Raw genomic sequence first — 15,120 nt, 5'->3', positions numbered from 1 at the left:
GGGCTCTTTAAGAGAGATGCAAATGAAAACAACAATGAGGTATCATCTTCCCTCAGCACAGTTTGTAGGAGCCTGGGACCCTCCTACAATGCTGGTAGGACTGCAAAATGGGGCAACCACTATGGAAGCGTAGTGGTTACGAATCAGGCTGCGAGCCTTGAGTCAGTGGTTCAAAACCACCAGCCGCTCCACGGGAGAAAGATGAGACTTTCTACTCCCATAAAGATTTACACCCTCGGAAACCCTTTACAGGGTCGCTATGGGTCGGAATAGCAACAACCACCACTATGAAAAACAGTATGGTGCTTTTTCAGAAAGTTGGAAATAGAAATATTATATGACTCAGCAATTTTTCCTCAAGAAATAAGAGCCAGGACATGAGCAACTATATGCACACTCATGTTCACTGCAGCATTATTCCCAATACAAAAAAAAAAAGATGGAGCGAGCAATCAATTCATACCTACTGATAATTACACTGAATGAATGTAAATGGATTCCACACACCAGTTGACAGAGGATAGCAGAATGGATAAGAAAAAAGGATCCTTCAATATGCTGTCTGTCAGTGACACATCAAAATGATAGAGATAGTCTAAATATTCATCAACAGAAGAATAGTTGAACAAACTTTGGTACATACACAACAGAATACTAGGCAACGTGGAAGAATAACGATGAATTTGATGAGATGCAAAACATCTCACAACATGGATGAACCTGGAGGATATTATGCAGGGTGAAATTTATTAATCACAAAAGGATGAATATTACATGAGATTAATGATATATGAATGCAAAGTTTTCTTGATATAAGAAATTCTCTGATGATTATGTTGTTGTTGTTGTGAAGTGCCGTTGAGTCAGTTCCAACTCATAGTAACCCTATATAGGGTTTTCGAGGAGCATCTGGTGGGTCTGAACCACCAATCTTGTGGTTCCCAGTCCAATGCTGATCCCAACAACGCCACACCAGGGCACTGATGATTTGGAGGGGGGGGGGCATTATTCACAGGTTACAGGGCAACATAGTTAAACATGGGTGATGGGACAGGCAATATACAACAAGGGGGCTGGGTAGAGAAAACATGAAGGTAAAGGGAGATAAAGGGAAAAACAAAAGCATTAAATTGAAAATTGAATAGAGGTAAATACTGTTAACTGAAGGTACACGGAAGAGATTGCAATCATTGTAATGAAATTAAGTATATGATTTTTTAAAATGTAAAACTGAAGATCTGATTTGTAAACATTCACTCAATTCACAATAAAAACTTAAAAAAATAATAAAGGTATTAGGAGAAGAATATGGCCCAATTTTCAGCAAGCAGTACATAGGTATGTAGGGGGCACAACAATAGTGACATGTGCTCACCTTGGAATTGTCAGCCATTTGAGATCAAAAGGGCAACATTTACCTATGGACAAAAGTTGAGGAGGACTGGGAAGAAGGGTGAAAAGGAACTAAAAACTACAAGGAGGAAGTGGAATAACTTTTGTTACATGGAGGAGACTGTAATCATTGTGATGAGACAATGTATGACTTGTTGAATGCAAAACTGATGATCTGTTCTGTAAACTGCTCTGTTAACCTTCACTCAATTCACAATAAAAAGCTTCAAAAACAGAAAAATAAGTTTCTTGAAAATACCAATTACTTTTCTCGCACAGTTCTTGCCCGTGTTTCAATCCAATCATGACATTTCTTCTGCTTTGTAGGTAACCAAAGCTAAGGCTTTAAGTAAACTAGTGATTCGTAAATTGACAAAAAGTTCCCAAACTTTTTACTTGCACAATCACTTATACCTTGAAATCTTTAGATTTCTACTAGTGCTGAATTTGAATCCATAGATAAACCTCAGGCAATGACTAAGGTACAGACTGAGGGAAGACACAGGTCACAAATCTGATGCTGCCATGTAGAAAGAACACAGATATGGGTATTGATGAGGCATTTGTCTACAGTACTCTAAGGTGTGGCATCTTAAAGGCTGGTCCATTCCAGAGGAGATACTACCTTAAATGGTAAGGAGCTCTGGTAGCATAGTGGTTACAAATCAGGCTGCTAACCTCAGAGTCAGCAGTTCGAAACTACCAGCTGTTCTGCGGGAGAAAGATGAAGCTTTCTACTCCCATAAAGATTTACAGCCTCGGAAACCCTGTACACGGTTGCTGTGAGTCGGTACCAACTGCATGGCACATAACAACAACACCTTAAATGGTAATCCTCCATCTACTGGCTTTGTGAGTGCCAACACACATACACGGCAAAAGAGCACACAACTACATGCAGTTATATAGATCTTTATGATGGCTAAAAGAGCACAACTCAGGTCATATATAGATGAAATCAAGTTTTAGCACTTCACTGGACACAACTGCCATCAACTTGGTTACAACTCAGATTGACCCTGATGAGTTCGAATCATCGACCTTGCAATTCATACCAACCTTACATGAAAAATGTAATTAAAAGATATGGAATTTTTCCATGAACTTTTGAAGTCTCTTCTTATGTTCTCTGTGGCAATCATGTTGACCCAACACTCTAGCTACTACTCTATTAATGGAAATAGAATAACGAGAACTGACTAATGAGAATGTTTACACATTGTGAAGGATGTAACTGATGTGAATGTTCAACGTTGAGTGGGACATTAAACTGCTGTATAAACCGTCAACAATGATGATTATTATTTTAATGAATGAAACAGAATGGAGATGGCAGTTATAGGGAGAACTACAAGAACAGAATGGGGAGAGAGATGAGCAAGGAACTCGCAGGCACAACCTGCAGCCTGTCAGCTGGCAGACAGCAGTCATCATGTTTAATTTCCTTAACTCGTTGGGAAGATGGTATTAGCATTCCTACATTATACGAAGTAATCCAAGCACAGTATGAAGAAATTTTATAACTAGTGTAGTGGTAAGACCATGATTTTCATACCGTAGGTCCTACTCCAGAGCTCTCATTATGTAGAGAATTATACAGAAGATAGCTATGCTGAGAAATAAATATGTAAACAATGAAAGCTGAGAATCAGGACAGTCATGTCAATAAATCAGGAGTGGGTGTATAGGGTAGAACCAGTATCTGGGATAATTTGAAGGTCATGCTATTTCTATCATTGCACCATCACACTTGATTATGAGACTGGCCTCAAGGCATCAAGAAATTAGTGTCAGAGGGCTATGGTTCTAAGCTTCTAAGTTTCAAACATGCCACACTACTCACCACTGATGCCCAATCCACTAAATTCTCGGGGCCTTCACCAGGCCTCAGTCCCCGATAAAGTGGGTCCTGGTGCTGCAGAAAAATGCACTGGATAGTTTGAATTGCAGGGTCAGCAGTTTAAAGGCACCAAATGCTCCTGAGAAACCCTATACAGGGTTGCTATGAGTTGGAACCAACTTGACAGAGAGATAAGAAATAATATTTTTTTTCACTAATTTCTAATTGAATTTTAGTATTTGTTTTCATTACAAATGGAGAAGAGAAACTACACTAATATTAGAGGTACCTTTGACTTTACAGCTATTCCCACAGCTTGTTGAAAAACCCTCTGTCTTTGAGTAGATTCTGACTCTGTTGAGGGTTTAATACGCAGGGGAGTAGAAAGCCTCCTCTTTCTCCCGAGGGGTGGCTGGTGGATTTGAACTGCTAACCTTGCCATTAGCAGTTCAGTGCTTATCCTACAGTACGACCAGGGCTTCTTTATATCATATTAGTGTCACAGCACAAACATTTCTGTATGACAATTAAGAAAAAAAAAATTTGACCACCATATTGCAAAACAACTGATCTCCTTTGTATTTATTAATTTTATTTTCCATTTAAAAATGTTTCCAAAATCTTCCAGTTAATTTTACATCACAAAAAAATATTGAGTAACTTTGGTAATGATAATTATATAATAACTAACATTAGGAGAAAAAAAATTTTATGACTCATGTAAGTTCAAGTTTGTGATCAGGATAGATTTCAAAGAATGTGTACTAATATAAAATCTGCCTGCACTTGGTAAAATTTTATTACTGAACAGTCAAACGTACTTTTCTTAAAAAGTTACTACATATACCAAATAAGGTTTACTAATTTAGAAAGATCGAATATATCAATTTTACAATAAAAATCAATACATTGTACATGATGCAAATTTCCCTAATGATTCAAAGTCACTTCTAGATGTCACACTGTTTCAAAATTACTGTTGCTGAAATCAACTATCATTTTTCTACAGAAATGAAGACCAGCTTTCTAGTCAATAGAATGTAAAATATCACTAGAGTGTGTCACTCTGGTTTTGAGTAATTTTGGAAACTTAGAACTACATTCTCTTCTTTTTAAGGTACAAAAGGAACACAAAATGGGAATCACAGATTTCACATTAGAAAAGAACCTCAGATATCCTCAAATACATTCCTTTACCTTCCTCCCTTCACAAAGGTAAGAATAAATCATCCATCCATCCATCTTTTCTTAAATGCCTATTGTGTGCTGGGCAATTTTCTAGGCCCTGTGGATCCAATGATAACTAGGAAAAAACAATACAGAGTCTCTGCCCTTAGGGAACTTAAATTCTAAAAGAAGAAAACCAAGTAAACATGCAAGTGATACATCCAAATAAATCATACTCCTAAAATCACAGAGTTGAAGGCAGTGTCCAATCTAATCCTGTATTCAGAGTTGTGGTGTGGCAACCTCACAGCCGGTGGTTCAAACCTAGCAGCCACTCCATGGAAACCGTATACAGAGTTGCTGAGAGTTGGAACTGACTCGATGGCATTTTACAAAAACAACACAAAACTGGTCTTCTACTATGTCATAAAAACAGTATCTCAGAAAAGAAACCCAAGAGAAAATTCAGAATGGGGCAACAATGAGGCTCAGAAAGAGTAAAGCTGCACAATGCTTTTAGTGAAACAGGATATCCATCCTTGGTACAGTATCTTTTCATTTAGTATTGCCAGTTCTAAGAGAAAATAATTTATAAAATGAAAACTGAATAAAAATGCTGCAAATCAGCTAAAAAGTCCCTTAAAGAACAGAATGTATACCTAAGTACCAGTCACCCTCCCACCCCCCACAAATGTACACATTCTCATAACCTGTCCCTAACTTCCTATAGAAAAAGCATCCCTCCACAGGGTTTCAAGTCTTGAAATAAAAATCAATACATTGTACATGATTTTACTATTTGTTGTTGTGAAGTGTCATCAAGTCTGTTCAAACCCACAGCAACCCTGTATAGTTTCCGGGAGTGGTTGGTGAGCTTGAACTGCCAACCTTGCAGTCCACCACAGTGCTATACAAGGAGTTCCTCACTACTGGCTACCAAATGGATATAATTCTCAGTCTATCATGGCACAGAGCAATCCCCAGGCTCCTTTTTTGCTCTTAATTTTCACAATGTCAATGGTGAAACAAATCTTAGGTTGTAATCATCAAAGGGTACCAGTTGAGGCCAATGTTTATAATTCAACTGGCTTGACAGAGCAAAATAGGGGGCAGTAGGGATGTGGAGAGAACATTCTATAGCTTCCAGACAGCAGACCCCACTGTTTCTCCATAGGAGAGTCTCCTTTCTGGCTAGCCCTTGAAACAGTTCCCATTGGAGAATGACCAACGAAACCAAAATTTAAATGCATTCTTCAATATACTTCCTGTCTCCTTCAAGGTCAAAGGAAATGGAATATATATCACTCAACAGGTACTGACCCATTAGCTAATCCCCAAACCAATGAAATGAGGTTAGCTGTGCTATAATAACAAAAACACTTCTTTTGACTCCTATTCAAAGTGTTTAGGTCATATCAATTAATCCAGAAAATGAAAAGTGGTTTCCCAGATGCTTAGAACATTAACTTGGACGCTCACTTTTTTGATTCTTAGGGTTTTTAAATCTTTGACATCAACGTGAAGTTTTTTCCTATAACATTTGAAAAATGTATCACAAATGACTATGGAAAATATGGAATATAAAACTCAACACATCTGCTGAAGACATTTTTACATACAAATATTTTATAAAGTTAATGATGAAGTTAAAAAAGAAAGACTAAGAACCATGGTTAGTGTATAGCAAAAGGAAAAATTTGCTTCATACTGTATGACCTCAGTATGTATTCAGGCAGCCACACCTTCACTGAAATTCATCTTTATTATACTTGTTATTGTGAAGCGCCATCGAGTTGGTTCTGACTCTAACGACCCTGTACAGGGTTTCTGAGGAGTGACTGGTGAGTTTGAACCACTGACCTTGCAGTTCAAACCAACCTTTAGGTCCAGTGCTTTATCCTACAGCACCACACCATGTCCATTCAATAAGTAAGTAAACACTTCACTTAACATGTCTCTTAATCTATGGTTCTACTAATTCAGGTAGGTATTCACATAATGTGGTGAATGAAATTTGTTCAGTTACACAAGCAGTAGCCAGGTGGAATGTGAGCACAGGCCTCTCTAAGAATGTTCATGTTCTTTCCAACTATATCACTCACTCTGCTCTGTCCTAGTCTCAGCTTTAATAACAACTGCCTAATGTTTTCACGTAATGGAGATGATGGTGAATGAGTTGAAATGAAAAGATTGCAGCATTTTCCCAAACTAACTCCACAGTATCTTTACAGTATATTTAAGGTTCAAGGGTTGGCTGCTTCTCAAAGTAAGAAAACACACATGTGCTATTGAAGGAACTTCTGCCACTGTTATATTCTAGGTGTTTGCCTTATTATAATTATCTGTCTGTTACTATTACTGATGTTTGTAATACATCAAATTATTTGATCAATTTAGGAGTCCTGGTGTGGCACTGTGGGACAGATAATGCACTGGATCATAAGGTCAGTTTGAACCACAACGTTGGCAGTTCAAATTCACCAGCTTCTCGGAAACCCTACACAGGGTCACTACAAGTCGGGACTGACTCAAAGACACTTAACAACAGTGGTGGTTATGTACCATGGAGTCGTAGCAACCCTGTACAGGGTTTCTGAGGCTGTAAATGTTTATAGGAACAGAAAGCCTCATCTTTCTCCCATGAAACAGCTGGTAGTCTTGAACTGCTTGTTGACCTTGTGGTTCGCAGCCCAATTCGCAACCACTACTCTATCAGAGCTCATTTTATTCTTACTGCACTTTCAACTACTAAATGATGCAACAAACTGCTATACTCCTGAATCTATACATTGGCTCAGATTCATTACTATTGTTACATTTTTACTTGTTCACCTATCTCCCTCTTCAACATTCTTACTTTTTTTCCTTTTAATATGAACCATGGTTTAAGTCAGTAACCAGTATTTTAATATTGGAAATGTTGAGTTTAATATTCCATATTTTCCATAGTCATTTGTGATACACTTTTCAAATGTTATAGGAAAAAACTTCATGTTGATGTCAAAGATTTAAAATGCGCAAAAAGGTCTTGGGAATGGTCTAAAATGCATTGTGTTCCATAACACAGGAGAATGACAAGTATCAGATACAAAAAAATAATAAATAAAAAAAAAACCCAGAACAGTCATTTCTGTGTTGAATATTCTGGAAGCATCATACTGAGAAAGACATTTTCAATGGAAGAATGTCTGAGGCGATAAGAGTATTCCATGCAGAGGAAGCAATGGTCACAGAAGTGTGTAGCTGCTATATCAGGGGACTAGAGTTCAATGAGGTAGCAGTGTAGAATAACAGGGAAAGGTGAACCCTGAAAAGTGAGCAGGTTTGCATACGAAGGCTCTCACACACTACAGTACAGGGCTTTAATTCTAGTTTGTATGCAATATTAACTCAACTCTTGAACTGAACAAGAAAAGTCTTATGTATTGGGGGTGGGGTGGGGGGGTTGCTGTGGGGACAAAGTTGTAGAACTAACTAGCATAGAAACAGCCTAGTAACTGATCATTTCTTACATATGACCAGCCTGGAAGAGGATTATTTGTTTTGTTTTGTTTTGTTTTTTATTATTCCTTTCCATAACTGCATTTTGCTTCTTAGATCTCTGGTGATGACAAGTCTCCTAGGACATTTTATATTTGGTTTCATCTTCCTAATTTCTTTGACGTGTATACGCTTCCACATCAAAAAAGTTGTATGCAAATCCTATTGGGTTCTCCATTGAATTTTCTTCATATTAGCAATGCATGTTCCTTAGACATGTCATTGTCACATATCATTAAATATGTAATACCACCACTGAAAGTCAATTAATTTTGGGCCCATTTTCTGGCCAGGGAGACCAACGTATCTGCATTGAATAAATATCTTACAGACTGCTTTTTCAATTTAGAATCCAAATGACTTCATTTCCCACTATTCTCCCAGTGTAACTTCTAGCATTTTCGTCCATAATTCTGAGTTGAAAAACTATTTCACTATGCTTCCATCATCAATTTTATAAAAGAGAGTTTATAGCTTTGCTTTTACACTTTTCCACATGAATTTTCCACAGCACTTTCTCAGAATCAAATATGCCAAGGTCTATATTTCTCCATTATTTTCGATGGCTCCGAATAAGCAGTTTGCTGTTAAACAGAACCACAGCAACACAGTTGGCAAGAAAAAGTGCACTGCAGCTTCTTCCCAGTTGAAGAGAAACTCCACCTCTATTTAATATCTCTGAAATGGACTTTTAGCATAAAATTCACTAAGTAATAGATTCCGACTCATACTGAACTCCTTTAGCACAGAAGGGAATGTTGTTTCTGCTATCACAATGGTGAGAACCATACCCCTGCCTGTTTAACGAAATGAAACATTTCCTCAAAATGAGCAGGAGACATAATGGGACTCTACATTCCTTGTTCTTTTCTGTTAATTGAATGGGCACATGAATGCAATCCATCACCACGTGTCCTTACTGGAAGGGCCTGTCCTATACCCTTTCCCTCCTTCTTATTTACAAAGACTTGTGTAAAACAAGTCTTTTATTTACAACAATTGGAAAGACTGGCCAACAATCTGACTACTCAGAAAAATAAAAATAAAAAGATCTCAAATTGGCTTACATAAAAGTAAGGATGGAAAAAATGAAATTCTAGAAGTTGAAATATGCCTGAAACAGTGAAGAAATGGGTTATTTTTTTTCTTCAGCGAAGGATAAATCTATTTTATTCCTAATTGTATTCAGCAATTTTCCTATGTAGCTGCCAATTTTTTTTCTACCCTAGAAAAATCATTTAAAAATCTGAAAATTACAAAATTTTAAACCATTTTACAAGTTGAATGAAAATATTTTTTAAAAATCTGAAGGATACAATCTAAAAAAATCATAAGGATGGTTATCATTTCTGGATGGTAACCTTCTGTTGTTTTACTTTACATAACTCTTTTGTCTCTTCTATTTTCCAACGAGTATAAGGAGCTCTGGTAGCGTAGTGGTTACGAATCGGGCTGCGAACCTTAAGGTCAGTGGTTCGAAACTACCAGCCGCTCCGCGGGAGAAAGATGAGGCTTTCTACTCCCGTAAAGATTTACACCCTCGGAAACCCTGTACAGGGTCGCTATGGGTCGGAACCGACTCAAAGGCACTTAACAACAACATATGATTGCTTTTACAATCAGAATAAGAAGAACTACAAAGGCAGAGAAAAGGGGGATAAAAGTTAGCTAGTTAGTTAGTTGTTTGAAGAGGTGATTATGTGAGATAAATTAGGGAGGTGTACACATTGTGTTGAACCTAGGACAAAATAAACACAAATGCAAACATCAAGTACATTCCAGGCATCCTGAGCATTTTCTACCTTATTCATCCATGGGAGCATAACTTTATCCTTTAAAATTTCTTTTTAGCCTTCCAACATACTTTTGAGATTGCTATTATCATTATTTTACTTAAGAGGAAAACAAAGTTCAGAGAAATTTAAGCAGAGACAGTCATGTTCTCTCATCATACTCAGTAAAACTCACCAAGCCAAGTCATGCCACATTACAGAGGAACAGAGCTCTGATAACACAGGGTAGGCCTTAGTTACGTTAACAAAGGCTCCTCTGATTTTTTCACTAACTGAGTCTATGAATATCTTTCTTCAGTAAATTTTGGTACAAATCGGAGGAAATCTCTGAGAAATTCTATGAATGAGTAACTACCAAATGGTCAAGTGTGAAATCCAGTGTGGCTGAAAGCAGCCTGGGAACCTGCTGCTTCCCTCCCACTATCTCTAGGGGCATATCAAGTGAGAAGAAACAGGAAGTGTCCTGTGGAGACCTTTGTTGCTTGCAGACAGGTGAAACTCTGAGTGTTTATTACCTCTCACCACAGAAATGACAGCAACCCTACCATTATCCTAGCTAGATTAGTTGTTGGAGAAAAGGTGATTTTTTTAAGCCTCAGCATATATTATTTTGGAACAATGATCCCATCCACAGTGATCAGAGAAGTCCATCAAATAATTTACCTGGGAAATATAGCCTGGAGGTACATGGATGGGAGGAATAGATCCATTTGGTGACATCATGGGAACTTCAGCAGGACCTAAATGAGGTAAAGTAAGCTATTAATAATTGAAGAACCATACAGTATCAAATAATTATTGCTATTTGCAATATATCCTCAAAACTAAAGACACTTAATCACTTTGATTACTTTTACTTCAGTATGTATGCCCTCGCTTAAAACCAAACCTAAAATCTTTAATGAAAATGAATTCTCCAGGTTTGTAACTAAAGAAAATATTTTTTAAAAGAGTTGTGAGCACCCTCATAAATATTCAGTTCCCCCACTGCCTCAAGTTCCAGAGAGGAAGACAATGCAGCGACTGGAAAGATAATCTAGGAACCTAATGGACAGAGAGTTTATGTTAAGGAGGGAGGCGCAAATGAGAAAAGAGGTAGAAAATGGTGACACAAGTCACAGAACGTAATCAATGTCACTCAACTGTACAAGTAGAAAGTGTTGTATTGGTGAATACAGCAAAGTAAAAACAAAAAAATAGCGAATTTATGAAAAAAGGATAGTCTAACATATAAGTGAAATGTAGTATTAATAAATGCTTAAGCCAATTCTGAACAGGGCTTTGAATGAGCACTTTATGACCTCCCCCAGAGAATTTGCATTTCCACTCCAGTTATATCTCAAAGTGATGCTAGAAACCCACAAAATCTTATTAAAATGTTGATTCTGACTTAGTGTATCTGGGGGATAAATGCAAATTATCAGCCAGGGGCCTAAATAGAATATACCAGTTCAAAGTCTTGGTTAAGAGCTGATAAAAAAAAAAAAAAAAAAATCCTACAGACTTGGATCCTATCATTTAAATTTAGATTATGATTATCAATAAGTTTCTGTAATACGCCATTACTGTGAAACAAACAACAAAAAGTACTACAAATCAATTGAATTTTGCATGGGTCTTATATTGCAGGGAGAAAAAGAGATCAAGATTTAAAGACAAGCACTCTTAGGTACTATTTGGGAATCTCATGTCAACAATAATTGCATTGTTTCTAAACAAAAAAGTTCCCTTAAGAATCCAGGCATCCTCTGAATTATGTCACTAATCTTTTACAAAAGATCTATGTTAGTGCCTGTTTCCACTAACCAAAAACAATCCAAAGAGGACTTTTGCTTTGACAAAAATATAAAGTGAAAAACAAAATCAGAGTTCAGTGTTAATAGAAGAGGCACACACCCTTAAGTGACAGTGATGCCATGCTCCATCCCCTGGAGGTACACTGGGCATCTCAGCATCAAGCCGGCCACTGCTCTAAGCTGTGTCTGTGGAGTGCATGTTACTGCAATTTTAGGGTCTCTGTGATTTGGTATGATTTAGTAAGTTATTTTTTGGACCTGGGAACACTCAAAAATTTTTTTCTCATATAAATTAATAGAATTTGCTTCTTCACTTTACGTCATTACAGCTTTCAAGGGTTTCATAGGAATGCTTTACTTTCAAGATAGCAGGGGTAATCTTTATTAAATTCAATGAATGTTAAATCACATACCTACAGCAAACAAGTCATAGCAGTTACGTAAGACATAATCTGAGTTGATAAAAATTAATTGCAAAGAAACTGTTTGCTACATCAATATCAACTTATGATACCCTTCCAAAGATCCTATGACTAAACAATTACCACGGCTAGAAGTGTCAAGAACCTCGTGGTCACTAGCTCTGCATTTGGTAGCTAGCAACCCACCTTACAAATGTGAAGCCAAGGCTATGGGTTTCTACTTTTGAGATGCGACTTCCTGGCACCAAGTCCCCTGTAGTGTTTATTTGCTTTCTCCTAATGTGCACTCCACTGCCAGCAATGAAAACTGCACAGCTGTAACAGAAACCAAGAAAAATACAACACTTTTCTTGGCAACAGAGGGCAGGTTCTGTTACCCAGTACCACATTATCACGTAAGCATAATGCACCTTTCTCCCCTAAAGTACAGCTCTGTGCTTCGATAAACTTACAGAAATGGGTTGGGTGCAGAGACACAACAGATATGGGAAAAAACATAGGAACAAGATAGAAAAGTTAAGATTCATGTAATATACCAAATAACTGGTTACCAAAGCACAAAACTATCTGATACTCTCTATGTACATACAAAATCAGAGTGGTCTCTCACATACTAACATATTGTGATATTAGAAATAAAAGAGCTTTATATAAAAATGGATAATAGCATACAATATGATTCATATGCATTCACCAGTTACTGACGATACTGGTTTGTAACCCCCATCCTTCTTGTGAGCTTCCGTATTTTCCAGAGTCAACAAATAGTTTAGGTAGTTACTTAACACAGTCAACTCTCACCATACTCAACATCATACTTGCGAATTCATCTATTTGTTAAACTTTATTTATACCCCAAAATCATTAACTAACAGCACCATCAGAGCCATCTGTAGACACATGGACAGACACACAAAAATTAACGACCTACACATTCCCAGCTGAGGTCAAACAAGGCCATGCACTCTGCCTTCCTGTTTAAACTCCCATACTCTAAACAAGTATCCTTTTCATGGTCTATTTATTGTCAGGCTTTTTGCGCTTTGTGCTTTTAATTGGTGATCTCGCCATTTAACATGGTCCCCAAGAGGAGCGCTGAAATGTTACTAATTGCAAGAACGCTGTGATGTGCCTTCTGGAAAAAATATGTGTGTTAGATAAGCTTCCCCTCAGGCTTATAGTGCTGTTGGGTGTGAAGTCAATGTTAATGAATCAACAATATCTATTAGATAAGATGTATTTAAGCAAAAACACACATAAAACAAGGTCACACATTGATCAACTGATGAAAATTATCTGACCAGGCCCGCAGGAACCTAATTCTGTGTTCACCCTATAAGCAATTGCCCAGGATCCATTAACTCAGTTTTTGTGAGAAATTTATAGAACATACTACTGTAAAACAAAAACACAGATCATCCTTTCAGTCTCAAACTTGAACACTTCATATGAAATCCAAGGGTCAACCCATCAGGCTCTATGGGGAGCAAGCATCAAAAGGATGTGCTCTGCTCAGGACTCACACTTGCTGTGTGACCTTAGGCAATTCACTTAGCCTCTCTGACACTCGTTTTTGTCACCAGTTATAAATAATAATTCCTACTTCATGGTGTGTGTGTGTATGGGGGGGTGTTAGCATTAAATTTGGTAATACAAGTCATGCCTGACACAATAACCACTCATTAAAATGCTAATAAACATCAATATTTTCTATACATTTGATTTTTATCTTACTTACAGTTTTTCACTGATTTGTTACAAATACATTTTAACAACTGTTTTTTGTTAGGGATTTTTGTTGTTGTTGTTTTGGTTTTTGTGAGCATGATTTTATAAGAAGTGTGTATCTCTGTAAAATGAAAAACAATATACTTAGTGAAATATTGACTTGAGTAGCAACACACCTTTCCAGGTACTTCAGAGTACAAAGTGAGGAAAGAAATGTTACCACCTCAATAAAGCATTATTTTTAATCACCAGAATGTATACCACACAAACAGGCTCTTAACCCCAGACATGATCCCTAAAACTGCTATACTCATTTGTGTAAAATGCTTTAAAGAATGTAACACAAGTAAGTGATTTATAGCTAGAAATTTTCAAGAGTAGCCAAATAGCTTTAACATGCTTGTTCCCCCTACCTCTTATCACTGTCGTCAAAATATTTTTAAAGGACAGTACAAAATACACAATAATGGCTTTGAAAAACTTAACTGCCCAACTTGGTGCTCTAAAATTCCTCTCCTTTCTGAAATAATCTATTGCTTCCTAAAGCTCTCAGGAAAGACAAATCTCTGAGAAAGGCATTGTTGTTGTTAGGTATCATTGAGTCAGTTCAGGTTCACAGCAAACCTATGCACAACAGGACTTAGTGCTCAAACTGTTTCTTTGAGTCCGTTGCTACTGCCACTGTGTTAATCCATCTCATTGGGAGTGTTCTTATTTCATAGACTCTCCACGTTACTAGAAGGAGCTCTGATAGTGTAGTGGTTATGAATCGGGCTGCGAACTGCAGGGTCAGTAGTTCGAAACTACCAGCTGTTCCACTGGAGCAAGATGAGGCGTTCTGCTCCCGTAAAGATTTATAGCCTCAGAAACCCTGTACAGGGTTGCTATGAGTCGGAACCGACTCCATGGCACATAGCCACCACCACCACATTACTAGGCATGATATATCCTTCTCTAGGGACTCATCCCTCCTGATAACATGTCTGAAGTATGAGGCAAAGCACTGTGACTCCTTAAAAATGCATCACCCTGTCAGTGAGTTTACTGCCTTTGATCAGTTGTGTATTTGAGGAAGCTCTGATATGACTGTAACCCTCTCCTATCTAAAACCCAAACTTCCCCTCTCTATGCTTCTAGGAGCAGTTTCCTTTTGTTTTAATTAATTCAGACACATAAGACATACAGACAAAGGCCATAGCTGCTAGAATATGGTGAAAAATTGCTCCCTTATTATTCAAACCACCAACACAGGATTTACAACAGTCTCTTGCCTCTGCAAAAACTAAAAAATAAAAACCCACATGATCTTCTCTAAAAACCAACATCCTCAAATCATTAGACAATTATATTTTGGGGGAAAATTAATCTCTTAAAGTGTTTCTTTAATGAAACATATTGGAATCCTGGTGTGACATTGTATAATAAGCATTGGACTGTTAACC

The 15,120-nt window shown here is 37.4% G+C and overlaps 1 protein-coding gene across 1 annotated transcript in view; it reads right to left on the bottom strand.

Moving 5' to 3' along the window:
- The window catches only part of FNDC3B (fibronectin type III domain containing 3B), a 339,753-nt gene that overhangs the window by 183,322 nt on the left and 141,311 nt on the right, over nucleotides 1-15,120 (bottom strand). The window contains exon 4 of the mRNA XM_006861842.1: nucleotides 10,396-10,472. Coding sequence (XP_006861904.1) covers nucleotides 10,396-10,472 — 77 coding nt within the window. The remainder of the gene's footprint in view (nucleotides 1-10,395; nucleotides 10,473-15,120) is intronic.

The sequence above is a fragment of the Chrysochloris asiatica genome, unplaced genomic scaffold, assembly GCF_000296735.1.
Source record: "Chrysochloris asiatica unplaced genomic scaffold, ChrAsi1.0 scaffold00043, whole genome shotgun sequence".
NCBI lineage: Eukaryota > Metazoa > Chordata > Mammalia > Afrosoricida > Chrysochloridae > Chrysochloris > Chrysochloris asiatica.
This window is presented reverse-complemented; position numbering and strand designations above follow the sequence as displayed.